This window comes from Prionailurus viverrinus, chromosome C1 (assembly GCF_022837055.1).
Source record: "Prionailurus viverrinus isolate Anna chromosome C1, UM_Priviv_1.0, whole genome shotgun sequence".
In the NCBI taxonomy this organism is placed as follows: domain Eukaryota; kingdom Metazoa; phylum Chordata; class Mammalia; order Carnivora; family Felidae; genus Prionailurus; species Prionailurus viverrinus.
Window position 1 is genome coordinate 186,689,632 of NC_062568.1, and position 27,325 is coordinate 186,716,956.

Below are 27,325 nucleotides of genomic sequence, written 5' to 3' on the forward strand. Positions count from 1 at the left end.
GTTGGTTAACTCAGTGGTCTTCTCAAGGACCTAGGTTCTCCCCATCTCCCTGCTCTGCCACCCTTGATGTTGGCTTTGTCCTCAGGTTGGTCAGCAGGATGGATGCGGCAACTCCAGGCATCACAGTCGGACTTCATATCATACTGAGTTTTCCCCTTGTTATGTGTCTTAGTTAACGATTACCATGTAATGAATCCTCACAAAACTGAGCAGTCTAAAATGATATTTATTATCTCACAGTTTCTACGGGTTAGAAACCCAGGAATGGCTTAGCTTGTTGGTTCTGGCAGAGGGTCTCTCATGAGGTTATTGTCAAGCTGTTGGCCAGGGCTGAAGTCATCTGAAGGCTTGACTGAGGCTGGAGAAGCTGTTGGCATGTGGCCGTTGGCACTGTAGCAGCCACTCCCTCCAGAGTGGGTCCAAGAGCAAGGGGCGACCACGACAGAAGCTGCAGTGTCTTATATGACCTAACCTCTCATATGACACGCCATCACTTCTGCTGTATTCAGTTGGTCACCCAGCCCTGGCACAACATGGGAAGGGATTACACAGGGTATGAACACGAGGAGGTGGGGGACACTGGGAGGTCCTCATTTTTTGTCTCCAAGAAGCCCAAGAGACTTTTCTTTATATCCGCCAGCCACAATTGTGTCACATGCCCGTACCTAAACCAGTCATTCATGAGGGGTTTGGGACCACCATTTTCAGCTCATTACAATCATGATTCACGCCTGGGCCTGGGATCTATCTCTAACGAAGCACAGAGGTGGGGGGTGGGAGGATCCAGGAGGAAGATGGCCACCTGAATGAAATCATTTCTGTTCGGGCAATGGGAATGGATGTTGCATAGGCAACTCAGTGTCCGTGACACTCACCTGCTAGACTGTAAACTCCATGAGAACAGAGGCTACGTCTTTTCCTGTACTGGATCCCTAGCATGTAGTCCACTGCCTGGAACCATATGTGTTAAGTGGATGAATTCGTGACAAGATGGAGACTACAGGCAGGAGGTCTAGGACTGGTACCTAGGGGTGGATATCGCCAGGCCCTGGCTCCTAAAGTTCTGAGAATGCAGGAGGCACCTGCTCCCACCCACCGCCAGCCCCAAGGATAGACAGGACTGGCAGAATTATTCTCACTTTATTTCTGGAGAAGTTTGATCAGATGCAATAACACTGATTCCAGGCGAGGGCAGGGGGGCATGGGTACCCCTAAAGCAACCAGTATTCTGTGGCCCAAGGTGCCCCCCCCAGCCCCAGCCCTGGTTCCCCCTCAGTTACAGTTAAATAGAGAGAGGAAGATCACCCCAGGGAGTCTTGGGAGGGTCTGCCTCCTGCACCCGCCCCCTCCACGCAGAGGAGTCTGAGCACAAGCTATTTACAGTATTCACATCCACAGTACCCCACCAAACCAAGGCAAATACTACAGGCGGCCCTTCCCCAAGGGAGGTGGCCAGAGAGGCTGTGAGTGTATGTGTGTGTATGGGAGGGGGGTGTCCGCACGTGCGAGCACACGAATGCACTGAGGGGCAGGGCCTGGCTCCAGCCAAAGAGACATCAGTCTATAAGGTGCAGATTAAAAATAACAGAGGACCCACCCCAAGGGGCCCAGGCCACTTCCGGCTTTGTTCTGTCTCTTTCTCTTCCAGACGTCCTGGTAGATGATGCAGAGGAGCCCTCATAGCTATGCCTGGATCCAAGGCGACCCCTTAAAGGACTTCTGAGGGAAAAGCAGGAGGGGAAACAGTCAAGGCAAACCAGGCCTCCTAGCCCAGATGTCTGGGGGTCTTCAGGGAGGAGCGTGAGAGGGCTTGGGGCAGAGCTGGAAGAAAGGGCAGGGCTGGGGAGTCTGAGGAAGGCTGCTGGGAGAAAAGTCAGGGATCCCTACCTGTGACCTGTGGGGGCTGTACCACAGCTTTCTTGAGGAAAGCTTCTGCCTCAGCGAAGGGCAGGAGTGCCTCTGGCGTTCGGCCCAGGCTCTTGTCCCCAGAGGGCCCCTTAGGGGAGAAGCCATTCTCCTGGTGTGCAGGGAGAGGCTGCAGGCCGTTCACCAGGGATCCTGGTGACTCTTTGCTTGGCAGGCTGTGGATGCAGGGCCAACACTCAGGCACCTCCCACCCCAGGACCACTCGGGCACCCCACAGCCCCAGTGTCATCCTGCCTCCCTGCCCAGGGCCCCCAGGATCCAGATCGTAGCAGATACCTCCACTGAGGCTCCTGGGGGGCCAGCTCCTCTTTCTGCACCGCCTCCTTCTGCAGCCCCGAGGGCCGAGCCTCCCCGGCTTTCACAGGGTCTATCACAGGGAAGGAATGCCCATCGGTTAGGGGCTGGGGAGAGCAGGAAGTTTGAGGATGGGTGGCCAAGGGGACAGAGATGAGAGGAACAGGGCATTTACCTGGGCTGAAATTGTTGGCTTTTGCCTCCTTTCTGTCCAGCTTCTGCTTTGAATTGGAAGAGCAGTCAGACTCAAGGGATATCTGGCCCCAAGGGACTGAGGTGCTGAATTCGCTTGCTTTCCCGGCCCAGACCCTGAGGGCGCCCCACCCCCAACCTCTTTTCCTAAACCCACCGCCCTCCTCCCCCGCTGCCAGCACTGCCTTTGGGGAATCCTGACCTTGGTTTCAGCAGCTTCTGACTTCCGAGTCCTCTTCATGATCTCCTCCAGACGCTGTTGGGACGCCCCACATCAGTTAGACCCAAGTGCTGCCCTATTCCTAAACCTCCCACCAGCCGGCCCCTCGTCCTGTCGGGGCCCTTCCAGCTCATACCAGTCCTTTCCAGGCAAGGAACCAGAACTCAGCCCACCTGCTTCTTGGTCTACCCTTTACGAGCCCAAGGCAGGGCCCACTCCCCCAGCCTCCACTATCCCAGTAACTGAAGCCAGAACCCAGCACAGAGCGTGGCCCCGCCCACATAAGCACACAGCACGGCTCTGCAGACCTTTTTGCGCTCTTGCCGCTCCTGCTCCTCCCGCTGGAAGTGCTTTTCCCGCTCCAGACGCTGCCGCTCCGCTTCTTCCCGGGACCGAGCTTCAGCCTCTTCTTTCTGCCCAAGGTTCCCGCGAGCTTTAAGCAGCTGGACTCCAGCCTTCTCTCCGGGCCAGCCCCCCAGCCCGCCACCAGGAGGCGCCCACACCCAGCCCCGCACCGCCCGCCCGCCTGCCGGCCCGCGGGGGCACCTGCTTCTGCAGCCGCTCCTGCTCCTCCTGCTCTGCTTGCGCCTTCTCTCGGGCCTCCTGCTCCTCCCGCCTCCGAGCCTCCGCCTCCCTCTCGGCCCGAGCCTCGGCCTCCCGCGCCAGCTGCTCTTCTCGCATGCGCCTGAGGGACAGAGGAAACTCGGGTTCCGTCCTGCGCTTCTTTCACAGCCTCCATAAGGGCCCCTTCAGTCCCCATGGGTTGACTCACTTGTCCCTTTCTGCTTGCAGCCTCCGCTCCTGTTCCTCGCGCTCCCGCTGCTCCCGTGCTTGGCGCCGCTTCTCAGCCAGGAGTCGAGTGGCCTCTTCTCGGTCTGTGGTGCCCGCCATGGGTTTGCTAGGGGTCGCTGGTGGAGCAGGGGCTGGGGGTGAGGTCAGGACAGCAGTATCTGGAGTGGGATCCAGGACCAGGAGTCAGCACATACCAGCTCAGGCACCTCCATCACCACTGCATGCCCCTGCTTCCTGGACCTCAGGGAGACCCACCCACCCAACTTCTGCCATCAACTCAGAGTGGTGTGGTTCTCCTCTCTGGCCTGTGTTCTGGGCCTAGAACTGCTGAGGGCAAGAGCCTCCTCTGCCTGTCTGCCAACACCCAGTCCCCAGGCACCCCTGGGCCCATATCTCTGACCACCTCGGCCTCACAGACAAAGTTGGCTTCGCTGGCAACCCACCTGCAGGGATGTCGGCTGTGGGCTGCTCCTTCTGGGGCTGGGCTGGGATGGGGGAGGGCACAGGTGAGGGAGCTGGTGAGGCAGGGGCTGCTGGCTCCTTCTCGTCACCGGTCTTGCCCTTGTTCTGGTTCTTGTCCACAGGTCCTGCCGAACTGAGGCTCTCCTTTGCCTCGTCCTTCCTCCGAACCCGCCCCTTGGGTGATGCAGTGGTGCCCCGAGGGGACGGTGGTTTGGGGGGCAGAGCGTGGCCTGGCCCTGGGCTGGGGCAGGGGGAGGCAGGCCTGTGCCAGGATGTGGAGGGAGAGGATGGCCGAGCCTTGCCTTTGGGACTGAGAGAAAAGGAAAAGTTAGGCCCTGAGCACAGCAGCCACACACTTACACACCCTCTGAGCATGTCATTTCCTCAGGGAAGTATGCCCCTCTCCCCACAGAGCTGGCTCAGCCCTGCCCACCTTATATGCTCTCACAGAACCAGATTATTTCCTTTTAGAGCATATCCCAGTTCGTGATCACATCCTCATTTGTGAGTCTTTGATTACTGTCTGTCTCACCAATAGCCAGTAAGATTGAAAAGAGCAAGAACCAGCCCTGGTTTGGCTCATCAATGTGTCTTCAGCCCTCAGAACAGTACCTGGCTGGTCCAATTCATTCATTCAGCAGGTATTTGTTGACTGCTTACCAAATGCCAGGCACTGTTCTAGGTGCTACTGTACTTCAGTCATCCAAACACTCGTACAAAACAGAATAAATCTGCCCTCAAAGAGCTTTCATTTTCACTTTAGGAGTGGGTGCCCAACAAATATTTGTGAATGGATGGATGGATGGATGGATAGATGGATGGATGGATGGATGGCCTGGTGATGTGCAAGCACCACTGTGCGCGCCCACCTGAGCTCGGCGTTGCCAGCAGAGAGGCGCGGGCGCGGAGACGCAGGCAGTGACTGGCGCTTCTTGAGGCTGCGCTCCCGGGCCAGGGCACTCTTCTCCTTCTCATTTTCCCGCTCCTTGTCCTTCTTCTCCTTTTTCTGCACCTGATAAGGAGGGGGAAGGAGAGCGGGGAGCAGAAGTTGACGGCGCCGCGCTCCCCCGGCCTGGCCGGCTCCCTGCCCCACCCCTGCGTGCCGCCCACTCACCGGCGAGGCTTCAGGCCGGCGGCGGACCTGGGCCGGGCTGCCCCCGGCGCTGGGCTTGCGGCGCTCCCCGCGCTCCCCAGCTGGGGCGCAGCGGTGCACGCTTCGGGGGGCGCTGCTCGGCGGCGTGAGGGGGCTGGCGGAGGCCGAGCGCGGGCACACGGGCACGGCTGCAGAGGGATGAGTGCGGTCGGGGCGCGGCCCACGAGCGAATCTGGCCCCTGTCCCGCCCCTCGTGGGGGCTCTCCCAGGGCCGCTGCCCCTACCCTGATCCCGGCCGTTGCGGGGCAGTGTGACCGCACTGCGACTCCGTGCCAGGAAGGAGAGGGTGGGTGTCATCAGACGGTCCACGATGCTGCTCTCCCACGCGCTGAGCTGCAGGCTGCGATCTAGAGGGAGAATGCCAGAAGCGGGTTACCGCTGGGGGTCGCAGCAGGGAGGCAGAAATGCAGGGAACTGTCAGGTGCCATCCCCCTGATAAGCCCAGAGAGGCTTCCCCAGGACCCTCACCCCAGTCCGGTGGAGACACATTTGTCTGTCCTGGGGCCTGACCTTCACTGCAGACCCAGGCAACAAGATGCTTCCCAGGGCAATGCCCTGCATGGCTTGAGGGCCCCCTCTACCACTTTCCCTAGGTGACAGACCCTGCCCACTCCTGCGTCCCACTGTAGCACCCTGAACCTCCTGTTATCAGAGGGCTGGCTGGGGTTGCATGGCTCCATGGATGGGGGACAGTGAGGGTCCTTGTGCTCCTGACTGAGGGGTGTCCCATGCCAGAGAGAGACTGCTAGGGGGCTTGGCTGGCCTGGGCCACCCTGCTCTGTCCCCTCAGCTGCTGGGTTATTTTTAAGCCTCAGTCAGGTGGAGTTGGTACAGCAGCTGATTTGGTTGCTAGGCAACAGAACAACCAAATAAAAGCTGGAGAAACTTATAAATAACTCCTACCATGGCCCCTTCACATATGAGCACCAGGGCATGGTAGGAACACAGGGGCCATGCCACCCTAGTTGCCCACAACTCTGGAGCCAGCTGAGGCCATGGCTAGGGCTCTGAAGGCAGAGAGGGCGGGGTCATTTGGGCCCCCCAGGGTAGAGCCAGAATAAGGGGCCCGCTCTGCACACACAGCACCCAGGCTAGTCTGGTACTTGGGGGCAAGGCCACCTGCCTAAGGCGGGCCTAGGCCAGCTGGCTGTGGTTGGAGATGAGGCTGCCTGCCCATTCCCACTCTCCACCTCTACCCCCAACACCACCCCCACCCCCACCTCCACCTGCTCTTGAGGCCCCAGCCAGGCCTGCTGTCTGCTGGGACACTGCTCTTTGTCTCTGTTCTCCTCCCCTGCAGGGCACATCTCTGTCCTCAGGGTCCAGACCCGTACACCCGGCTCTCCTGAGGGGTGCAGAGCCCTGGGTGGGGTAGAATGGGGATGGAGACCTGGAGTATGTGAGGGCTCCTGGGATCTGGGGTTCTTGCTGAGCTCTGGAAGAGGCTTGGTGGGGGCTACAAGGGGCTCTGGAGGGAGGAGGGCTGGGCCTTCTCTTACTTCTACTGGGGGAGTTCCAGAGCGTGGCAGAGGACTTTGAGAGCCGCTTGTTGATTATAGAGTCCACGTGTTTAGGCAGGTTTACTGCCGACACGGAGCACCTGCTCCCACCTGGAGGGGAAAAGACACGGCATTAGGGCCGGGCCGGACAGGAGCCAGGGGGGGCACTGAGGCCTTCCATGCAGGATGCTCCGCGGGCAGGGTGGGAGAGGGAAGAGTGGGCAGGCTAGGAAGGGGAGGAGAAGGCGGACTTGGCTCTGGGAGGAGGGGATGGGGGATAGGTGACCAGAGACAACCTGGATTGGGGGAGCCAATGGAGAAGGAACAGAGGAAGGGGACGGAGCAGAACTAGAGAAACTATAGCCTTCCTGGCCAGGAAGCCATTCCCTGGGGCTGGGCGCTGCAACCCCTCCCCCACAGCCACCCGGTGTCGGCGCTTGCTGGCACTGCCCTGCCAAGGCGCTATGGCTACCACACCCACGTACCGGGACAAATGCAGACATTCCTAAACAGAAGAACCCCGAGTCACAGTCACTCGCACAAATCCACACGTTCACACGGGCACACAAAGACAAAGACATGCAGGGGCGTGTAGAGTGAAAGGTACACTTCCACATGCACATGTGTGTGCAGACATGCACAGATACAGAAACACAAACACGGACAGATAGTGGGTCGGACCCAGATGCACACAGGCACAAACACATCGAAGCAACTGAATCACGGTATTCATAACAGCTAACGTTTGTTGGATGCTTACCATGTACCAGGCACTGTGCTGGGCACCACACACATGTTACCTCACTTGATCCTCCCAAACATCTACCTACAACCTCGGAGGCAAGTAGCATCGTTATCCCCATCTTATAGGCGAAGAAAGTGACATCGAGATGTTAGAGGTCATACCGCAAGTGCCAGAGCTGGGATCCTAACCCAGTTCCGTCTGACTTGGGAGCCCTCACTGAGGTACACAAGGCCCAAAACACACCAAGGCAAACAAACAGATGCATATTTTGACGTACAACACACACATATCCACGAGCACATACACCAGAAGGTCCACAGCTAGAAATACTGGACTCTGCTGTTACATAAAGACATTCAAACATGGTGGTACATACATGCCAGCAAAGAATCAGACCCCAATCCTGATGGCCCGACATGAAGAAAACTCAGAAACACAAATCTGCCTCCCAAGACAGGTACACAAGGGGGTGGTAGTTTTCTTAAATACCCAGTGTCTGCAAGGCATTCAAGTGTTCTTTTCTGTATCATCAACCGATAGTAGTAATGGGAGCAAAGAAGGCTAATCTAAAGTGACAGAGGTTTGAAGAGCAAACCAAATGAAGAGAATTCACCTCTGACTTGATAGCAGAAGTCCTCGGGAAGGGACAATTTGGTTTACAAGGTCATTCGAGAAGACACAGGTCATGTGAAGCAAGGCATACCTGCTGCAGGGTGCTGCCAGCCCCTGGCACCAACGCTGGTCCCTGTCCCCACTCGTCAGGCCCCAGCCCCACCCACCCACTCACTAGGCCCTCCAGCCCACTCACTGGTCTTATGTCCTGGGGAGCTGTGGTGCAGGGCTCCTGCCCAGGACCAGCGCTGCTGCCGGATTTCGGCCCATGTCTTCTTCACTGACCTCTGGATGGCCGCTTCATAGCGCTCCTGGTGGGGAGAGGGGAGAGGAGAGAGGTCTGGGCTCAGAATCATCCATCATACCTGGGAGAAAGGCCCCTTCTCTCGCCTGTGACAAAGCCTCCCCACCCAAGAAGTTTTCCCTGACTCATTGCAGGTAACCAAGGTTACTGAATGCTTGCCATGATTAAAGGCCATTTGTAACAGATCCCTTCCAACTTGTTCTTGGGGAGCTTTTCACTGTTCTTGAGTCATTTCCTGGATGTATGAGCTGTTTCTCTGAGGATGGGGTGGGACTTCCCCTGCCCTGGGGCTCCCAGGGAGGGCCGTGTCCCCCCTGGCACTGAGGGTCCTGACCTTGGGACTATGTTTTCCCTTTAGCCTGAGGGCCCCCCGGCAAGACCAGGCCACCTTTTCCTTCCTTTCCTCACCAGTGCACAAGCCAGGGCGCTCCTCATGTCCTGGAACTCAGCACACTCACATAGACACGCCTCTGCATACACGCACACACGGGACACACACACAGACACTCGCACTGACAGCATACGGTTACAGGTGCCCACCCCAGCATGCACAGAACCAAGCGTGTCTGTGGCTACACGGGTGCCCAGATTGTGCGCTCAGGGACATGACGGCAGATACGAACACAGACATTACCGTGTGGGCACGGATGACACAGAGGCATGAACACGGATGTGTGGACACACACACGTGCACACAGGCCATGCGTGCCCGGCCAGAAGTCAGCACGCACGCACCTTGTTTTTCTCCAGCTTCTGCCGCTGCCGCTCCTCCAGGGCCGCGCGGCGTTGCTCGGCTTTGAGCCTCTGCTCCTCCAGCCTCCGGCGGCGCTCCTGGAGCTGCTTCTCCCGCAACGCCTTGGCCTTCTCCTCCTTCTCCAGCCACACTGCTTTCTTGGCCGCTGTGGGAAAGGAGCCCCGGCGGGGGGGGAGGGTGGGGGGGTGAGAGGTTCTGCTGCAGTCAGGCCAAGCCTGTCTCCTCCAACTGGGTGGCCTTCCCGGTTACTGTGTCCCCGGATGGGTCTTTCTCCTGCCTGCTTGGGAGGGGAGATGCCTCTGCCCCCAGGCTCCCCCCCCACCAAACTGAAGGGCTTTCTGAAGGCAGGCTCAGGTCTCAGAAGCAAGATTTCCCTGATGGAAGGTCTCTTTCTCCCCCATTGGCCTCACGGTCTCTCAGTGCTAAAGGAGAAATGAGTTCCTTAGGGCCTGTCTGCCTTTGGAGCTGCTGGACATATTTTCATGAATTGTGATTAAGAGCACGGGACTGAGGGCGGCCTGGGTGGCTCGGTTGGTTAAGCTTCCAACTTTTTTTTTTTTTTTTTAATGTTTATTCATTTTAGAGACAGAGAGAGACAGAGCATCAATGGGGGAAGGTCAGAGAGAGAGGAAGACACAGAATCTGAAACAGGCTCCAGGCTCTGAGCTGTCAGCACAGAGCCCGACACGGGGCTCGAACTCACAGACCGCGAGATCATGACCTGAGCCGAAGTCGGTTGCCCAACCGACTGAGCCACCCAGGCTCCCCTAAGCTTCCAACTCTTAATTCCAGCTCAGGTCACATGATCTCACAGTCGTGAGATCAAGCCCCATGTAGGGCTGTGTGCCTACCACATGGAGCCTCCTTCGGATTCTTTCTCTCCCTCTCTCTCTGCCCCTTCCCCCACCTCTCAAAATGAAAAAATTAAAAAAAAAAAAGAGCACGGGATTGAGGGTGAGGTCAGGCTTCTGGGTCTGAATATCAGGTATTCTACTAGTCGTGCAGCTGAGGAAAATGATTTCACCTCTCTGAGCCTCTGTTTTCCCATCCTCAGGAAGGGTCGAGAGACCCATTGAGATAATGAGATAATGCACGTACCGCTCTTAGCACAGTGCCCGTAATGAAGCACTCAGAAGTGTTGGTGCTGTGGATAAGAGGCTGACGGTGAGGATGGTGGGGATGATGACGCTTCCCCAACACTCACCCAGGTACTTGGCTCGTTCTTCTCGCCGCTCCTTTGCCAGCTTGTGTCTCTCTCCTGCCTTCTTTACATCTTAGACAAGGGAATGAGAACAGACTTAGGTCAGAGGCTCCCCCCAGATGGGGAGTCAGCCTCAGGGCCCTCCCCCAGGCCTCATCCCCATCTTGTTCCCCATCTCCTCCTGGGCCCAGGAGATTCCGTCCAGTGGCATCATCCGTGCCTGGAAGCCCGAGCCAAGGAGCTGGGCCCAGGACTGGGCACATCATACATACCTTGCTTGGTGGGAGGGCTGTCAGAGGCTTGCACCGCCGTCGGGGATGGCTGGCTGCTCCTTCGAGGAGGTCTGGAATCCCGGGGGCCTGTGGCTGGTGGGGTGGGTCCCCTGCTCTTCCCTTCTGAGAAAGGGGGTTCTTCCTGCTGGGGGGCTGATCTAGGCCCCACTGGCCCTGTGGGGCTCTCTGGTTCCAGTGGGAGCTGCTTAGAGCTAGCGGCATTCTTCATGGCAGGTGGGGTGTCTGGGGGAGTGTCAGGGACCAGGGTTGACATCGGTGGTGGTGGCGGCGGTGGGGAGGGGTCACCTTCAGGAGAAGGTCTTGGCTCTGGGGGGGTCCTGGCTGCCACAGCTGGAAGACCAACACAAGAGAAGAGAGAGAGTGAGATAGCACAGCCGTGCCCTCAGTCCAACACGGAGCTCTCTCCCTCGTCCAAGTGACTCCTCATTCATTCACGCAACATGTTTATTGAGTTCCTTCTGTGTACCAGGCCCTGGTCCAGATACTAATGATATCGTGCTGAGAAAACAGCCATGGTCCCTGCCTCCGTGGAACCTACCTTCTAGCAGGTGGACAGATAAATAGCTAGGCAATTACAGCATAGAATAAGTAAGTACTATGTCGGAGGGTAACCCAGCAGAGATGGTTAACCTGCATTTAGGGGGCTTCCTGAAGAAGTAACAACCAAGCCAAGAGCTAAAGGGTGACCTGGAGTTGGCAAAGCAAAGGGGAGAGGGTTCTGGCAAAGAAAAGAGTATTTGCAAAGGAGCAGGAGGGAGCAGGGTGTACTGGAAAAACTAAGAGAAAGTTGGTAGCACTTGTTGGTGCACCAAATGGTCACATCTGCCTCCCGCCTCTTTCTGCTTCACTTCGGGGTCACGGTGCCCAACCCAAGGCCTGGTACACAGAAGTGCCAGTGCTGGGCACAGTGGGAAGAGGAAGAGGAAGGCCATGAGTCTGGGCACAAGTGGGAGGCCATGTTGCTAAAGCCCCAATGTGGGGGCGGGGCAACCAGCTACTTTCACTTTGTAATCTTTTTTTCCTTTCCCAAACACACATAGATTTCTTCTTTTAAGATAATAATATTTCAGGGCGGCTCAGTCGGTTGAGCGTCTGACTTCAGCTCAGGTCATGATCTTGCAATCCGTGAGTTTGAGCCCCGCTTCGGGTTCTGTGCTGACAGCTCAGAGCCTGGAGCCTACTTCGGATTCTGTGTCTCCCTCTCTCTCTCTCTCTCTCTCTCTGCCCCTCCCCTGCTCATGCTGTGTGTGTTTCTTTCTTTCAAAAATAAATTAACATTAAAATAAAAAATTTTTTGAGACAATAATATTTCAAGATCCCTGTAAAAGACAGCACAGTGCCAAGTAAGGAAGCCACATGATTTGGTATGTACGTGGATATGCACACATGTGAGCACATGCATGTTATGGAGAGTTGAGAGACAGGTTTTGGAATCAGTCAGATGAAGGCCCAATTCTGATTTTACCACCCCAACACAGGAAAGGAGGGCATGCTTCCCCAGCAGGTAACCTTGGGGAAGCCATTCAACCTCTTTAAGTCTCTGTTTTCCTATCTGTAAAATGGGGATAATGAGCCCAAGCTAGTAGGGATGTCAATGAAGCACCTGGCATGATTCACGTGCCAGCAAACACTTCCTGCCCTTTCCCTGGGGGTCACATAAAGCTCTGCAAAACGTCCTGTTGACATCTGCTGCTACCCTCTGAGCGCTGAAGGGAACAAAGGGATACAGCCACTGAACCTGGGCTTAGAGAGCAGGGAGCACGGGAAGGTGAGTCTAAGGAAGCATTTTTCGCTCTTACCAGAGCAAACTACCAGACTAAGTGCTCTCCTCTGGGAAATCTGGCCCTCTCAGGAGGTGGCAAACTCCCCATCTCTGTGGGTGACAATGTGTGTGTAGGGAGAGGACACTCCCAAGGAGTCACGTTTGGGACTGTGGGTACCTTTTCCAGGGAGACAGGTATCCAGTGACTGAATGTGAGCGCTGAAGGCAGACTATCTGAATGTGAGTTCTGGCTTCCCCATTAACTGTGTGACGTTGGGCTAGTTACACACCCTCTCTGTGCCACAGTTCCTGTGGGGATAGTACCTACCTCGCAAGATTGTGATTTTAGTGCTAACGATAACCTTTTAACAGTTACGTATATTTTAAGAGCTTCCTATATTCAAAGCAGTTTACAGATACTCGTTTTGGTCCTTACTGAAAATACTTAGGCAGGAGACACTATAAATATCTTTTTTACGGATGGGAAAAAGCAGAGCAATTTGAGGTCACTCAGCTGGTAAGTGAAGGAGTCTGGACTTGAACCCGGCACCTGTCACCAGCGTCCGTGCTCTCAGCAATCACAGCCTCCTGTCTCTGTCTAAGGCAGTAAGAAGTAGTATGTGTTATGCCACCAAATCTGAGGATCACAGTTTTCCCCTCATTCCTTCCCTTGTAGCTTCCTAGGCTCAGGCGAGAGCCCCAGCAGAGGCCCTGTGTCCCTAAGGGCCCATAAAAGTCTGCCAGCCTCTAGGCCCCGTGACGGCCCACCCAGCTTTCCCCACACCAGCTTCGGAAGGCTGCCTGGCCACTATTAGTCTACTTCCCAGCCACCCACAAACTCCTTTCCAACTCCAGTGGGCAAGAAAATTAGCAGCTATCACTCAGTGCTTACTGCATCCCAGGGACCAAGCTAGCCCTCTGCATCCCTATCCTGCATCCTTATATGAGCTCTGAGAGGTAGAGATTCTTACCCCCATTATACAGATGAGACAGTCAAAGCTTACCCCACCAAGTGATTTGCCCAGGGTCATAGAAATAGCATGTGGGGGGCACCTGGGTGGCGCAGTCGGTTAAGCGTCCGACTTCAGCTCAGGTCACGATCTCACGGCCCGTGAGTTCGAGCCCCGCGTCGGGCTCTGGGCTGATGGCCCAGAGCCTGGAGCCTGCTTCCGATTCTGTGTCTCCCTCTCTCTCTGCCCCTCCCCCATTCATGCTCTGTCTCTCTCTGTCTCAAAAATAAATAAAAGTTAAAAAAAATTAAAAAAAAAAAAAAAAAAAGAAATAGCATGTGGCATGGGAATGCAAGCTGGTGCAGCCACTCTGGAAAACAGGATGGAGGTTCCTCAAAAAATTAAAAATAGAACTACCCTATGACCCAGCAATTGCACTACGAGGCATTTATCCAAGGGATACAGGTGTGCTGTTTCGAAGGGGCACATGCACCCCCATGTTTATAGCAGCACTATCCACAATAGCCAAAGTATAGAAAGAGCCCAAATGTCCATCGATGGATGAATGGATAAAGAAGATGTGGTGTATATATACAATGGAGTATCACTCGGCAATCAAAAAGAATGAAATCTTGCCATTTGCAACTATGTGGATGGAACTGGAGGGTATTATGCAAAGTGAAATTAGTCAGTCAGAGAAAGACAAAAATCATATGACTTCACTCATATGAGGACTTTAAGAGACAAAACAGATGAACATAAGGGAAGGGAAGCAAAAATAATGTAAAAACAGGGAGGGGGACCAAACATAAGAGACTCAAATATGGAGAACAAACAGAGGGTTACTAGAGGGGTGGGGGAGGGGGGATGGGCTAAATGGGGAAGGGGCACTAAGGAATCTACTCCTGAAATCGTTGTTGCACTATATGCTAATTTGGATGTAAATTGAAAAAAAATAAAATTAAATTAAAAAAAGAAAAATAGTGTGTGGCAGAGGCAGGATTTGAACCCAGGGCCATCTGGAGCCAAAAAGCTTAGGTGTGCGAAGTACTCAGCTTGAAGGCTGAGGGTGAGGCCTGTTTACTGTCATTCTTCTAGCATCTGTGCATGCTACGGGTGTTGCAAGGAAAACTGGTGGGTGGATGTTTGTCTACACCTAGGCAAATCACACCCACCAGGCAAGACAGTGAATCTCCAACTAGGTCCTGAGTAGCCGGGTGCAGCTTGGGAGGAGGTGGAGGGATGAGGCCTGGGAGGACCGGCCCTCAAGTGTCAGATGCAGTGGAGTAGAAAGATCCTAGGCTTCAGAGTCAAATAGGCCTGGGTGGGAAATCCCAGCTCTGCTGTGGGACCTGGGGCAAGCCCCGAGCCTGTCTGAGCTGCAGTTTCCCCACCGAGATGTTGGTTCCAACAGCGAGTGGGTACATCATCTCGGGCACCTGGCAGGGGCTCAAGAAACGGCACCTGCCCAGAAGACTCTGTCCACTTCTCCCAAATCTCTGCTACAAGAGTCTGCTTGGGTCAGGCCTTCACCCCTGCTGCTCCATGACACTGCTCTTCTCGAGGCCACCAAGGACCTCCACACCGTGAAAGCAGCAGCCGTTTCTCAGTCCTCGGTTTGCTAACCTGTGGGCTGCATTTGACACAGACGATGCCTCGCTGCTCCTTGAACACTTTCTGCACTGGGCTGTGGAGACAACACACTTTTCCTGGCGTGCCTTCTACCTTGCTAGCCATTGACTCCTCAGTCCCTTTTGCAGATCCGTCTTTAATTGCCTAACCTCTTAGCGCCCGGTGCCCCGGGGCTCAGTGGAGGAGTTCATCTCTTTTCCATCTGCATGTACTCCCTTGGTGACCTCATCCAGACTCATGGCTTTAAATACCATTGCTCTGCTGATGACAACCGAGTTTGTATCTCCAGCCCAGACCTCTCCCTTGAGTTCCAGTTTCGCTCATACAACTCCCTATTTGACACCCCTGCATGTCTTACAGACACCTCGGCTTTAACACATTCCCACCTGAGCTCCCGATCTTCCTCCCAGAACCCTGCTCCTCCCCGTTTTCCCCATCTCAGCCAAGGGCAACGCCGCCGTCCTCCCAGTCTGTCAGACCAAAAATCTTGGGAGTCATTGTAGAGTCTTTTCTTATCTCACATCCCACATCTAATCTCTCAGTAAATCTTTCTGGCTCTGTGTGCAAAGTATGTTCTGAATCCAATCACTTCTCACCATCTCCACTTCTATCATCTTGGTTCAGCCACTGTCATCCCCTATAAAGACTCCCTGCTGGGGTGCCTGTCTGGCTCAGCGGCAGGGCTTGCAACTTGATCTCAGGGTTGTAAGTTCAAGCCCCATGTTGGGTGGAGAGATTGATTGAAAAAATAAAATCTTTTCAAAAAAAAAATTTTTTTTAACGTTTATTCATTTTTGAGACAGAGAGAGACAGAGCATGAATGGGGGAAGGTCAGAGAGAGAGGGAGACACAGAATCTGAAACAGGCTCCAGGCTCTGAGCTGTCAGCACAGAGCCTGACGCGGGGCTCGAACTCACGGACCACGAGATCATGACCTGAGCCGAAGTCGGACGCCCAACCGACTGAGCCACCCAGGCGCCCCTAACAAATAAAATCTTAAAAATAAAATTAAATAAATAAAGACTCCCTACTGCCATTCTTTGTTCCCCTTTCATCTTTTCTCAACACAGCAGCAGAGTGATTCCGTTTAAAAATAAGTTAGATCAGGGGCGCCTGGGTGGCTCAGTTAGTTAAGCGTCCGACTTCAGCTCAGGTCGCGATCTTGTGGGTTCCTGAGTTTGAGCTCTGCATCGGGCTCTCTGCTGTCAGTACAGAGCCCACTTCAGATCCTCTGTCTCCCTCTCTGCCCCTTACCCCCTACACACATGCATGCGTACATGCTATCTCTCTCTCTCCCTCAGACATAAATGCACATTTAAAAAAAAAATTTTTTTTAAGGTAGAGCAAGTCAATCCCTTGCTCTAAGGATTTGGAGGATTTGTCAAAATCCTCCAAAGACACCTCATCTCGTGGGGAGGAAAAAACAAAGGCCTTACAACGACCTCTGAGAATGTCAGGATTCCCCTCTCCAGCCCATTACCTCTTGGGCCCATCTCCTCCTCCTCTCCCCGCCCCCTGCTCAGTCTATTCCAGCCACTGTTCCAGGCATTCCCCTGCTGCAGGGCTATGCACTTGCTGTGCTCTCTGCTGAGAATTCTCTGCCCCCAGATTCAGCATGTCTCACTCCCTCCTCTCCTTCATGCCCTTACTTCAATGTCACTTCTCACTTACACGCACCCTGACCCTATTTAAAATTACAAACTGCAATAGAAGTCTCCTTCCCCTCTCCAATGGTACGTTTTCTTCCCAACACTATTTTTCTCTCAAGTATTAACACCATTGTAACACTGTCTCCCATCTCTAGAAGATAACCTCCATGAGGGCACACGTGTGTGTCTGTTTTGTTAGCTGTTCTAACCCTAAGACCAACAGGGCCGGCACATAGGTGCTCCACAACTATCTGTTGAATGAAATAATCAACAGACTCACCTTGGCTGATATCAGCATCTCTCTTACCTGGATGACTACAACGTCTTCCCACTGCTCTCCCCACCACCCGTTTTCACTCTGCTCTCTACTGAGCAGCCAGAGTAATTGTTTCCAAATGTGAATCTGATCATGGTACTTTTAGACACCTGAAACCTCCCAGTGGCTTCTCATTGCTCTAAAGATAAAAACAGAATTCTTGAGTGCAAACTACAAGTCTGGCATAGTCTGAAGTCCCTGTCCCCATCTCCCGTACCTCTTAAATCTCTTCTGCATGTTCCCCACTTGCTTTCTGTGCTCCTCCGACACTCACCTTCTGATTCTGGTAACCATTCATACTCCCTCCTGCCACAGGGACTTTGCATATGCTCTTTCTACACTTATTTTTTTAAGTGTTTTATTTATTTTTGAGAGAGAGAGAGAGAGAGAGAGAGAGAGAGAGAGAGAGAGAGATGGAGCATGAGTCAGGGAGGGGAGGGGAGGAGGGAGACAGGCTCCAGGCTCTGAGCTGTCAGCACAGAGCCTGACACGGGGCTCGAACTCATGAACCATGAGATCATGACCTGAGCCGAAGTTGCACGTTTAACCGACTGAGCCACCCAGGAGCCCCTGCCCTTTTCTTGGGTAAACCTCATTTGGCCCCCAGATCTCAGCTCAGACACCATTTCCTCAGGGAAGCCTTCCCTGGCTTCTCTGATCAGGACAAATTCCTTCATGGCTTCGTGTGCCTCTTGTTTGGAGCACTGTGACTAATACAACTTCAAACTTCTTTGTGGGCCTCTCTTGTTATTGTCAGCCTCCCCTTAGACTGGGAGGAAGCCCGACAAGGGCTAGGCCATGTCTGTTTTGCTCACTGCCGCACCAGTAACAGCCACCAGCGTGCCAAGTACATGGAGACACAGTCATGAGATGCTGCTGAACGAGAATAAAATGCCATACCAGAAAGCCACCCTGGCCTAACACAGTTCAAGAGAAGGAGATTTTTACTCTAATAAAGAGTAAATCCAGGGCGCCTGGCTGGCTCAGTCGGAAGAGCATACAGCTCCTGATCTCAGGGTTGTGAGTTTGAGCTCCACGTTTGGTGTAGAGATTCCTTAAAGTAAATTAATTACATTTAAAAAAAAAAAAAAAAGGAGGCCAATAATTAAAAATAAATAAATAAATAAAGGAGTACCTGTTCAGGAGCCAAAACAACAACGATAACAAAAAACAAAACAAACAAACAGACACACAAGAAACAAAAACAAACAGAAAAGGAGTAAATCCACGTGGCAGTTTATTGCAAAGGGATGAACACTTGAAGGGAAGCAAACAACGCCATCTCTGTTGCGTTTGGGCAGCTTCCTGGACGAGGCACTCAGGTAGAAGTTAAAAATAATAATGAGCGTTTGACTCCAGCAGCTCAACAAGAAAGACTTCTCAAGAGGGGCGCCTGGGTGGCTCAGTCGATTAAGCGTCTGACTTCAGCTCAGGTCATGATCTCATGGTTCCTGAGTTTGAGCCCCACGTCCGGCTCTGTGCTGACAGCTCAGAGCCTGGAGCTGCTTCGGATTCTGTGTCTCCCTCTCCTTCTGCCCCTCTCGTGCTCTGTCTCTCTGTTTCTCTCTCGAAAATAAATACGCATTAAAAAAAAATTTTAAGAAAGACTTCTCGAGAGGCAAACAGGACATTTGGATCTCTTCTTTTGACCTGGTGGACTATTGACCCGAAATACAAATATTTTCCTCAGAAGTATGCCAACACTGACGAAATGCCACTGGGACAGGGTTACCCAGAACAAATCATAGTAAGCCAAATAAATTATTTGGTAGGTTATCTATACGGTATGGTTAAACCGATTTCTGATTATTGCCACTTTCACTCATCAAATGTGATCCCTCAGCCATCGCACTTTATTTTTGGCCTGGGTCAAATTGTGAGGTTTTAGCTACTGTTAGTTTTATTTTGCTTTGCTGATATTTACTCAAAGTATTTGCTAAGAACTGGATAAGAGACAGATAGTTTGTATTTATTTCTTGGCACAAAGAGCACCAGCAGGGCAAAGGTGTAGGAGCTGATCACAGGGTCACAGAAAGTCTTATCTTCTCAAGAGCCCAAGAGGGACCGCATGTGGGGTCTGCAGAAAGATCCGGGCCAAGTCTCTCAGAGGGTGTGTCACATGTCTCAGGGTGCCTGCTTACGCCCCATCTCCACCCTCTGGGAGCTGGCAGTCCCTTTCCTCTGGTCCTTCCCTCCTTCATACCAACAACCGCTGCTGGGCCAAATATTCCTCTCACAATGCTGATAACTCAGTCTGGTTCTTCTGTTTGCCTGCTGCCCCTGTCCCTGCCAGCGTGGGAGATCATGGAGAGAAGGGACTGGGTCATATGCCTTCTTCCAGCCCAGGGCCTCACATAGGACCTGCCGGCACAGAGCAGGGGTTCTGTGTCTGTTTAATGAACACACGGATGGATAAACGCATGGACGGGACGGGGGTACTGTGGAAAGCCACCTAGCCAGCACAGAGTCAAACCCCCAAGCTGCTCCAAAGCCTCCCCTCTCTGAACCCTAAAGGTCCTGCTCATACCGGAACCCTGTGTGCACCCTGCCGGCAACTAAGCCCAGGAAGGGAAACAAGCTAAGGTACTGAAGCTCTACCGTATGCCAGGTACTTTCCCTCATCTCATTTCATCCTTATGACAGCTCTAAAAGGAAGGTTCTATGGATGGCCCCCCTTTCACAGGTGAGAAAACTTACTCAGACAAGTTCAGTGAATTACTCATGTCAGCATCAGAGGTAGGATTTGAACCCAAGGCTATCTGATGACAGAACCCTTATGTCACAGTGTTTTTCTGGTAGGCGTCACATCACCCCTCCTTGAGGTTCCTGCCTGTTCTCTGAAGAAGGAAGTGATTCGGTGGTTCCCCCAGGGAGGTTCCCCCCAAGATGGTGAAGGGTGCAGGTGCGGCAAGTAGGCACTGAGCTCAGAGGGCAGGAATGCAGGATAAGGCAGGCTCCTGCCCAGGCTGGCCACCAGGAGGCAGGAAGTGAGGCACCTGGGCAGGAGATAGGGGGAGAGTGGCCTTTCTCCAGGGGCCAGAGCAAAGGAGTGCCCAGAGGAGAGCTAGCAGAGGGGGGGTGCATGGACAGCACCCCTGGGTGGGAAGCATGGGGAGGCAGAGAGAGGAAGCAAGACAGAGATGGGCACCTGTAGCCAGAGCCTTCCGGCTCTCACAGCAGCTCCTCGGGTGGCAGACAAATGAAGATGGCAAGGCCAACAGAGGGGCAAAGACCCATAGAGACAGAATACATACCACAGAGAGAGAGAGAGAGAGAGAGAGAGAGAGAGAGAGAGACTCAGACAAAGTGAACGGAGCCTGAACAATGGTGAGAGACAGAACACATTCTTTTCTCCCTTCTCTCTCTCTCCCTCCTATACACACAGGAGTCAGACTTAGTGGGATTTGGAACTCGACAGACACACAGATACACACAGACACACACACGGAGCCAGGCATCCCTCTGAGGCACAGATGAAGCCTCAGAGACCCACACAGCACTCAGAGACACAGTGTTCCCGGCGCACGTATACAGCCCCATTCCAGGTCGCTTCTGCCCTGCCCCTTCTGGGCACTCCTTTACCCGGGCCAGGGGAAAGTCCTGTCAACACCAGCAATAGTTAATGCTGTGTCAGGCACAGCTAAACACTTTAAACGCATCGGTCCCTTTCTTCTTTACCACAATCCTACGAAGCAGATGTTATTACCCCATTTGACAAATGAAGAAATAGATTCAGAGAGATTAAGACACTTGCTTAAATCACACAGCTGGTGAGTAGCAAAGCTGGGATTTGGGCCCGAATCGGCATGACAGTCTGTACCTTCACTCAAAGGGGTACAGCCCCCTGGGTTTCCCCTCCTGGAAAGATCTGATCTGGGAGGATGGGGCAGGGGAAGGCAGGAAGGACAAACTCTGCGAGATGCCTAATTGCCGGGCTGGGACAGAGGGGACCCTTAGGGGGCAGCATTACTCCCGGCCAGTGTAGAGCTGAGCCAGCTCAGAGAGCGGGGCAGCCTGTTCCAGCAGTCCTCAGGACCTGGGCCACAGGCCCTTAGCAGCAGGGCACTGGGGCCAGGCCTTGGGCCTCTGTGGATGATAAAGCCGGGATCACAACTGAGACCGCAGATCTGAAGGAGCTCTCTGGCCTGGTTGGCGGCCATTGTTCCCAGCCTCCAATCAGGAGCACCCACTTCCTGTTATTTTAGGCGGCAGGAAATGACCCCATCCCGCAGCTCAGGCCCCACCACGGGTCCTCCCTCAGCCTCAGCAGGGCTGCCCGGGCTGGGGCCTACATGCTCAGGGCAGGGGCCTGGGGATGGCCTGCTGGCTGCACTGTCCCCACTGCCTGGGTCCAGGGCCTCCTTCTGAGCTGACTTACTCAGACTCCAACCGGGCAAGACGCACAGGGGACCCAGGGCTCTGCTGGCTCTACTATGCCTGCCAGAGAATGGATCATGGGGTCCCTAAGACCAAGATGCCAAGATGCCAAGATCAGTCATGCAAGGGAAGCATGTCAGACTCTGTCACTGGCTGGCTCAGCCACGGTAGTTCAGTCTTGAGGTTTGGTGCAGAGGCTTTAGAGCCAGATGGACCTGGGTTCAAATCCTGCCTCTGTCAGTTCCTAGCTGTGGGACTTTAGGCAAGTGACTTTCCTCTCTGATCCTCATCTGTAAAAGGAGGATAACTTTAGGCCCTACTCAAGGATTGGTTTGAGGATCAAATGGGACAATGCACATGACAGGCTAAGCATCATGCCTGGCACAGAGAAGGCCCTTAATAAATAGGTGGCTGGAGATAAGTTGGACTTATCCCTCGTAAGAGCCTGAATCTCCTCCTATTGGTGAGGAGCACTGATGGAGGTAGCAATACCACGCTATCTACCCCCTACCGTGCTCTCTGCTCCCCTCAGGGCAGAGCTGCAGCTGAGGGGTGGCGGAGGAGATGCTGAAGGCTGTGCCCCGGGGTGCCAGGCAGCGCTGCCACAGCCAACAAAGCTGCATTATCTGGGCCTGGCTCCTTGGCTCCCTCACTTGTCCCAAGGCCCAGTGGGGAACCAAGGACATGGCTCCCTGCTGCTTGCGGCCTAACTTCCAGCCTTGGTAGACCCGAGACCTGCCGTGGCCGCTCTCAAGTGCCGCCACTCCAGTCAGGGCCCTGCTTTCAGCTCATTCCCCCTCCCTTGGCCCTGCCCCACCAACAGCTGATGCCCATCCTGAGGGAAAGGGGGAGTAAACTGGCCTGATGCCCCTTCCTCCTCGTTTGCATATGCGTGACTGCACATTAGGGGCTCATTAGAGGCCTCATTTACTGGGCCCAGTGGCCCAAGCAGGGACGAAGCTGTCAGTGAGAGGCACCAGCTAGGCTGGCTGCTATATGTAGAGACAGCTCGTTGTGTCAGTCTCGCTAACTTCTACTCATCCTTCTAGGTCCACTTCAAATGCCTCCTCCTCTGTGAAGCCTTCCACAAGTAGAGCCCACTGACCATTGTATCACCCTTATACCTGGGTTCCCCTACAGTGAACACATCGCCTTCCGTCACTGGGTCAGGAGCTCCCAGAGGCTAGTGACTCTGTCTGATTCACTTCTCTGCCACCTGCATAGCCAGCACATGGCAGGCATCACTATGTTGTGCTGGATGACTGTCTGCACGCACCTCCTGGGTCTCTCTCCTGCTTCCACTGCCCTACCTCAAGCACAGGGGCCCCTCTGTCCCCCCGATACACCCTGGCTCGTGTGTATCTAGAACTCCCCTCTCCCTGGCCCTCTGTCCCATACTGACCTCCTGAAATTCTAATTAATCACACCTCCTCCTCAGGCCTCCAAAGGAATTAAAGACAATAAACAAAAGAAACAAACAGTTAGAGTTTATTGAGCACTAACTATGTGCCAGGGCTAAGTGTGTCATGTGTTCATCTGATTTAATGATCCCAATATCTCCATGAGATAATTTCTGGCGCTATTCTCATTTTATAGATGGGAAAATTTAAGACTCGGGTTAAGCAACTTACCTGAGGCCGCACAGCAGTAAGTAATGAAGGGGAAACTTAAACTGTTTGATTCCAGAATCTACATTCTTAAGCAAACCAGCTCCCAATTCCTGTCCTCACCTCCCCCATATTTTGTACCTCCCTGTTGGCACCAGTTCTGATGAGCATAACCACAATAATGGTAATAATACTGTATTGCGGGCGTCTCTGTGCCAGGTTCCTTTAGTACATCATCTCTAACCCTCACATTAACCCCACAAGGTTTGATAACATGACCTCCATTTTCCAGGGGCATAAACTGTGGCTGGAGGAGGCAAGTCACTTGCTCCAGTCCGCACCTGTCCCCTACTCCATGTTGCCTCCTAGTAATGCTCAGGGTGCAAAGGGCACTCAAAGATGGCTGGGATCGTGCCATGTGCATTCAGTGTCGCAGCCCCATGCCTCAAACTTGACAGGGTACGTGCCACGGGCACCACCTTTAGTGCCCTTGGCTTACAGGGGGTTCCTGTCACCTTCACCTTCTCTGTGTGTAGGGATCAGCCACCAGCCTGATCTAGGTTCTCCTGTAACTCTGTCTAGGTCCTGTGTATAGAAAAGTCTTCCCAACCCAGGACCCTGCATGCAGGTGCCCTCAGGCCCGGCGGCATAGCCAAGCATGTCCCCCTCCATGCCCTCATATTCAGTCCTGGCATCCCACCCAAGTGCCCTGATTCTAAACTAGACACTCACTCAGGCCCTCATCTGCAGCCCAGTAATCAGGCCCATTCAGGCCCCAATGTACACATCAGTGCCTGCGCCCCTCCGATGCAGACAGCCAATAAGCAGATGAAATGGATCCAGTCTAGGACTCCCTGGGTGTCCCCTCTCAGGCTCAGGAGAGACAAGACTGACCCAAGTGCCACTGTTCCAGCACAGGCTACAAACCTCCTCGACCACAACAGTCTGATAGCCCCCTCCCCCACCTGCGCCTTCCAGCTCCCACACCCACACGGTCCCCTGGAAGCACCCAGGCTGGCATGGGGAGGAGCCCACCCACAGCCAAGCTGTGCCGCCTCCTCTTGGGCTCTCCGCACCCACAGACACTGTTTCATGCCGGGCCTACGCCGCAGGGGTCAGGGAGGTGGCAGGGATTAGGCTCTAGGACTCTATGGAGGTGTGAGGTTGGGGCCGCCTCCCCCCTGAGTCAGTGGGAACGGAACTTGGGTCCTCAGTAATCATGTTCTTCCCTCCCCTTCCAGGAAGAAAGAGAAAGAGAAATCCCTCCCTCCGACACCAGGCCCAACCAGAAACCTGTCCCCACCCCCTCATCAGCTGCTCCCAGATCCGAATGGGATTTGCAGAAGTCCAGGGCACTGGTGGTTGGTGGGGTGAGGGGAGGGGAGGGTAGCTTTGATGGTCTGGGGCCTGGAGTGTGTGTAGGGGGGCGGGGGTAGGCATCCAGAGCCTCAGGCTGAGTGAGGAATGATGTGGCAGGTCCCGGGAGTGCGGCCTTGAGCCTTCACCTCATTCTCGAGAGAGACTCAGGCCTAAAGAGGGTAGGAAGGAGGGTGGCCGGATACGCAGATTTACTTCTGTCCCCTTCCTCCCCAAATCGGGCTGGGTGGGCTCCGGAGTAGGCCAGGCTGCAGAGGAGGCGGCCCACCTCCCAGCTCCCGCCCTCGCCCCAAACAATGCCGCCTCCCCCTCCCCCTCGTCTTTATCCGGCGGGTTACTTGGCAGCCGCAGCTAGAGACCTCCCCCTGCCCTCCCCTCCACTCCCGGCCGGCCCGCAGCAGCAACAGGCCCTTTGCGCGGCAGCTGGAGGGATGGGGTGGGGGCGAGGTCTGGGCCAGGGCCTGGGCGTCGCGGGGCGCCAGGGCCTAAGTTTCGGTATGCAGGGCTCCAGGCCTGAGAATCTGGACCCCCCAACACACACATTCAGGCTGGGGTCACACTTCCCCACCTGGGATGAAGTGGGGGATAGACGTCCCAGCTCAATTGAAAAGGATCATCAGGGCCTGGGGTGGGTCGGGGAGGGGGTGCAGGAGGAGAAACCGAGGTGGCACTGGGTCGGGGCAGAAGGGTCTCTCCAGCAACTCGGGCGCGGGGTCCTCGCGGAGCCCGCCGCCCAGTGCGTCCCAGCGCCCAGAGTGGGGGAGGGGGCAGCTGTCAGAGGATGCGTCGGTGGCCCCGAGCCGCCGCCGCTGCAGCCTTTATTTTTAAACTTCCAAGTGGTCAGAGGGCGCGGCGGGGGAGGGGTCTCCGCCCAGCGGGTTGGCCTTCTCCTCGGCCTTCCCGAGGCCCCGCGACCTCCCCCCATCTCTCCGGTGCGTGGATCCCGGCATACCTGGGGGTGCGCCCGCACCCGGCTCTGCATGTGAGCCGCTCTCCATGGCTGCGGCGTCACTGGGGGTCTTGGGGGTCTCAGCGGCGGCGGCGGCGGCGGCCAGCGGCCAGGACAGGGGTCCCGCGGTGCATCACGCCCGGCCCGGCCCGGCGGGCAAGACTCGGAGGCGGGGGCGCTCCGGGGAAGGTCGGGGCTGGCTCGGCTGGTGGCCTGCGAGGCTCGGAGTCGCCGGGCGCCCAGTGGCTGTCGGACCCGGCAGCGATCCCTCTCCCTGCCCGGCGCCGGCCCAGTCCCGGCCGCGGCCCAACCCTATTGTACCGCCGGGGCTGGGCCTGGCCTCCCCGCTGGCGCGTACCAAGTACGACGCGGGGAGGTCTCCGCCTCAGCGTCCAGGGACCGAGCCGCCGCGCGCCCGCCCCGCGCGCCCCGCCCCGCCTCCGCCCTGGAGCGCGGGCCCTCGAGCTGGGGACGCCTCTCCTGCGGCCGTGGCGGAGGGGACGCCACGGGTCCCTGAGGACGCGGGTCCCTGTGACTCCCCCTGCGGCCGCGCGTTGGTACGCGCCACAGCGAGAGAAGACTATGTAGGGAGCGCTCCGGTGACTCACCCGCGGCTAGGACTGGGGGGAGTCGAGGGGAGCGGGCATGGGAGCCCCCAATCCCACCCTGGAACCTGGAGGCTCCGGCTCCGGGGCCCCGGGGCCTTGGCGCTAGCTTCAAATCCAAATTCTCCCCCAACCCCACCTCAAACCAAATCCACCCCGGGGGTGTGGAGAGACCTGAAGGAGGGTCCCAAGGAGACCCCTAAAAGGACTCTGCTTTCTCTCTCCTGGGGATGGCTGGGATGGGAGAGGCCCGGAACCTTGCTGCTGCCCTTCCTCCAGTATCCTATGGTTGGTGTCTTCCCTGCTCCTCAGGGGTAATTACAGGCCTGCACCAATGCTTTACTCAGGTCTCTAATCTGCTGGGTCCCTCCCAGCTCCAAACTGGGTGGTCTTGGCCCTGAACCTCCCCCACCCCTATCGGGCGACCCCTCCGATCTCCCCGGAAGGATTTTCTTCCCTGTGGCCTGTCGAGGAGGCAGTAAGCCTCTTCTGACTCCCCTCCCCCAAATAGTCCTGCTCACAAGCTCTTCGCGGTGGATCCCCCAATCCCCTTGTTAGTGCCAGCGGAGGTGGGGCCTCAAGCCAAGTCTGGCCAGCCTGAGAAGCGAGGGGGGAGCTTGCTGGGAAAGGTGGATCGATGATGGTGCTGCAGGGATTGACAGAGGGGAGGAACGAGGAGGCACAGCTGAGCCCTGCCACCCCCTCCCTGCCCTTTGTCCTGACCTCTAGAAGGTCAGTTCTCTGGTTCTCCATTGTCCAGAGATTAGGTCCAGTGAGAGGCAAGCCTCCTGCCCCTCTTTCCCTCCAGTGTCTTCTTCTTTGAACAGCTCCAGAAAGCAGCCATTTCAAGGGGGTTTGAGGGACAAAAGGGTCTGGGTCTCAGGCAACCTGGGAGCAGCCTGACTAGGAGGAGTGAGTAGTTGGGGACCTAAACTCTCTTGGAAGGGTGGGGGAGGGAATAGTGCTCCCTCTGGCCCCAAATCATTAGAACATGATGATGATGGAAAGCCTGCAAATGGAGCTGCTGACGTTAAGCTAGTGTCTTAACTTTTCTGAAACCCAGTCTGCTCGCCTATAAAATCAGGAAAATGATAGTACCATGAGGTATCATGGGGTCATTGTAAAGTTTAAATAAGGCAATGCAGATGAGATGCTTAGCACAGAGCCTGGCATATAAAATGTGTGCAATAAATAAAGATGATGATGATGATGGTGGTGGTGGTGATGATGATGGTGGTGGAGTTTTAAGGATAAAAGCAGACTAGGAGGAGGAGCAGATCTCTGTTGTCAGCCATCCCATCTGCAAAGTGAGGGGACCATGTGGGTGATGGAGTCCAGGACTGCTCTTTGTGAGGTCAGAGGCCTCAGGGCCTGCATTTTCCAGAATTGAACAGGCCTACCCTGAGCCAGGATTCATGAACGAAACCCAACAGGGGGAGAGCCCTCTAGGGTAGATCTTGAGGATGAACAACCTGGGTCTTCAGTGAGGGTGGGAACAGTGAGATACCTTCATTAGCTATAGACCTCAAGAGTAGTGGAGGAGGAAATAAACGGTAGCTAAAGATGAAAAGAGAGGCCAGGGATGGTCTATATAAGAGGGTCTGAATGCCAATTGACATCATGTAGATGACGATCGTGGAGAGTCGTGAAAGTT

At 55.0% G+C, this 27,325-nt stretch overlaps 1 protein-coding gene across 4 annotated transcripts; it reads right to left on the reverse strand.

Annotated features, from left to right (window-relative positions):
• Positions 1-1,121: 1,121 nt before the first annotated feature.
• Positions 1,122-25,416, reverse strand: MAP7D1 (MAP7 domain containing 1). 4 transcript variants are annotated; one of them, XM_047872590.1, is made up of 18 exons: positions 25,070-25,412; positions 10,427-10,777; positions 10,158-10,226; positions 8,935-9,098; positions 8,092-8,206; positions 6,539-6,649; positions 5,264-5,386; positions 5,001-5,167; positions 4,756-4,898; positions 3,868-4,196; positions 3,405-3,582; positions 3,179-3,317; positions 2,941-3,045; positions 2,615-2,668; positions 2,396-2,438; positions 2,203-2,293; positions 1,888-2,081; positions 1,122-1,719 (listed from the first exon to the last, which is right to left on the reverse strand). In XM_047872590.1, the coding sequence occupies exons 1-18, from the start codon at positions 25,113-25,115 to the stop codon at positions 1,709-1,711; spliced, it is 2,433 nt and encodes an 810-aa protein (XP_047728546.1). In that variant the 5' UTR covers positions 25,116-25,412; the 3' UTR covers positions 1,122-1,708. The 4 variants fall into 4 exon arrangements, with proteins under 4 accessions (XP_047728546.1, XP_047728545.1, XP_047728544.1 ...); XM_047872589.1 differs by having other exon boundaries at positions 3,405-3,555; positions 5,001-5,386; positions 25,070-25,416; XM_047872588.1 differs by having other exon boundaries at positions 5,001-5,386; positions 25,070-25,414.
• Positions 25,417-27,325: the final 1,909 nt, after the last annotated feature.

Excerpts from the sequence above, each read along its gene's own strand:
- MAP7D1 (XM_047872588.1), bottom strand. The coding sequence starts at position 25,115 with ATGGAGAGCGGCTCACATGCAGAGCCGGGTGCGGGCGCACCCCCAG. Across the intron at positions 5,387-6,538 it reads CTGGAACTCCCCCAGTAGAA|ATCGCAGCCTGCAGCTCAGC; the intron begins GTAAGAGAAGGC and ends TTCTCCCTCTAG. Across the intron at positions 2,669-2,940 it reads AGCGGCAAGAGCGCAAAAAG|CGTCTGGAGGAGATCATGAA; the intron begins GTCTGCAGAGCC and ends GCGTCCCAACAG.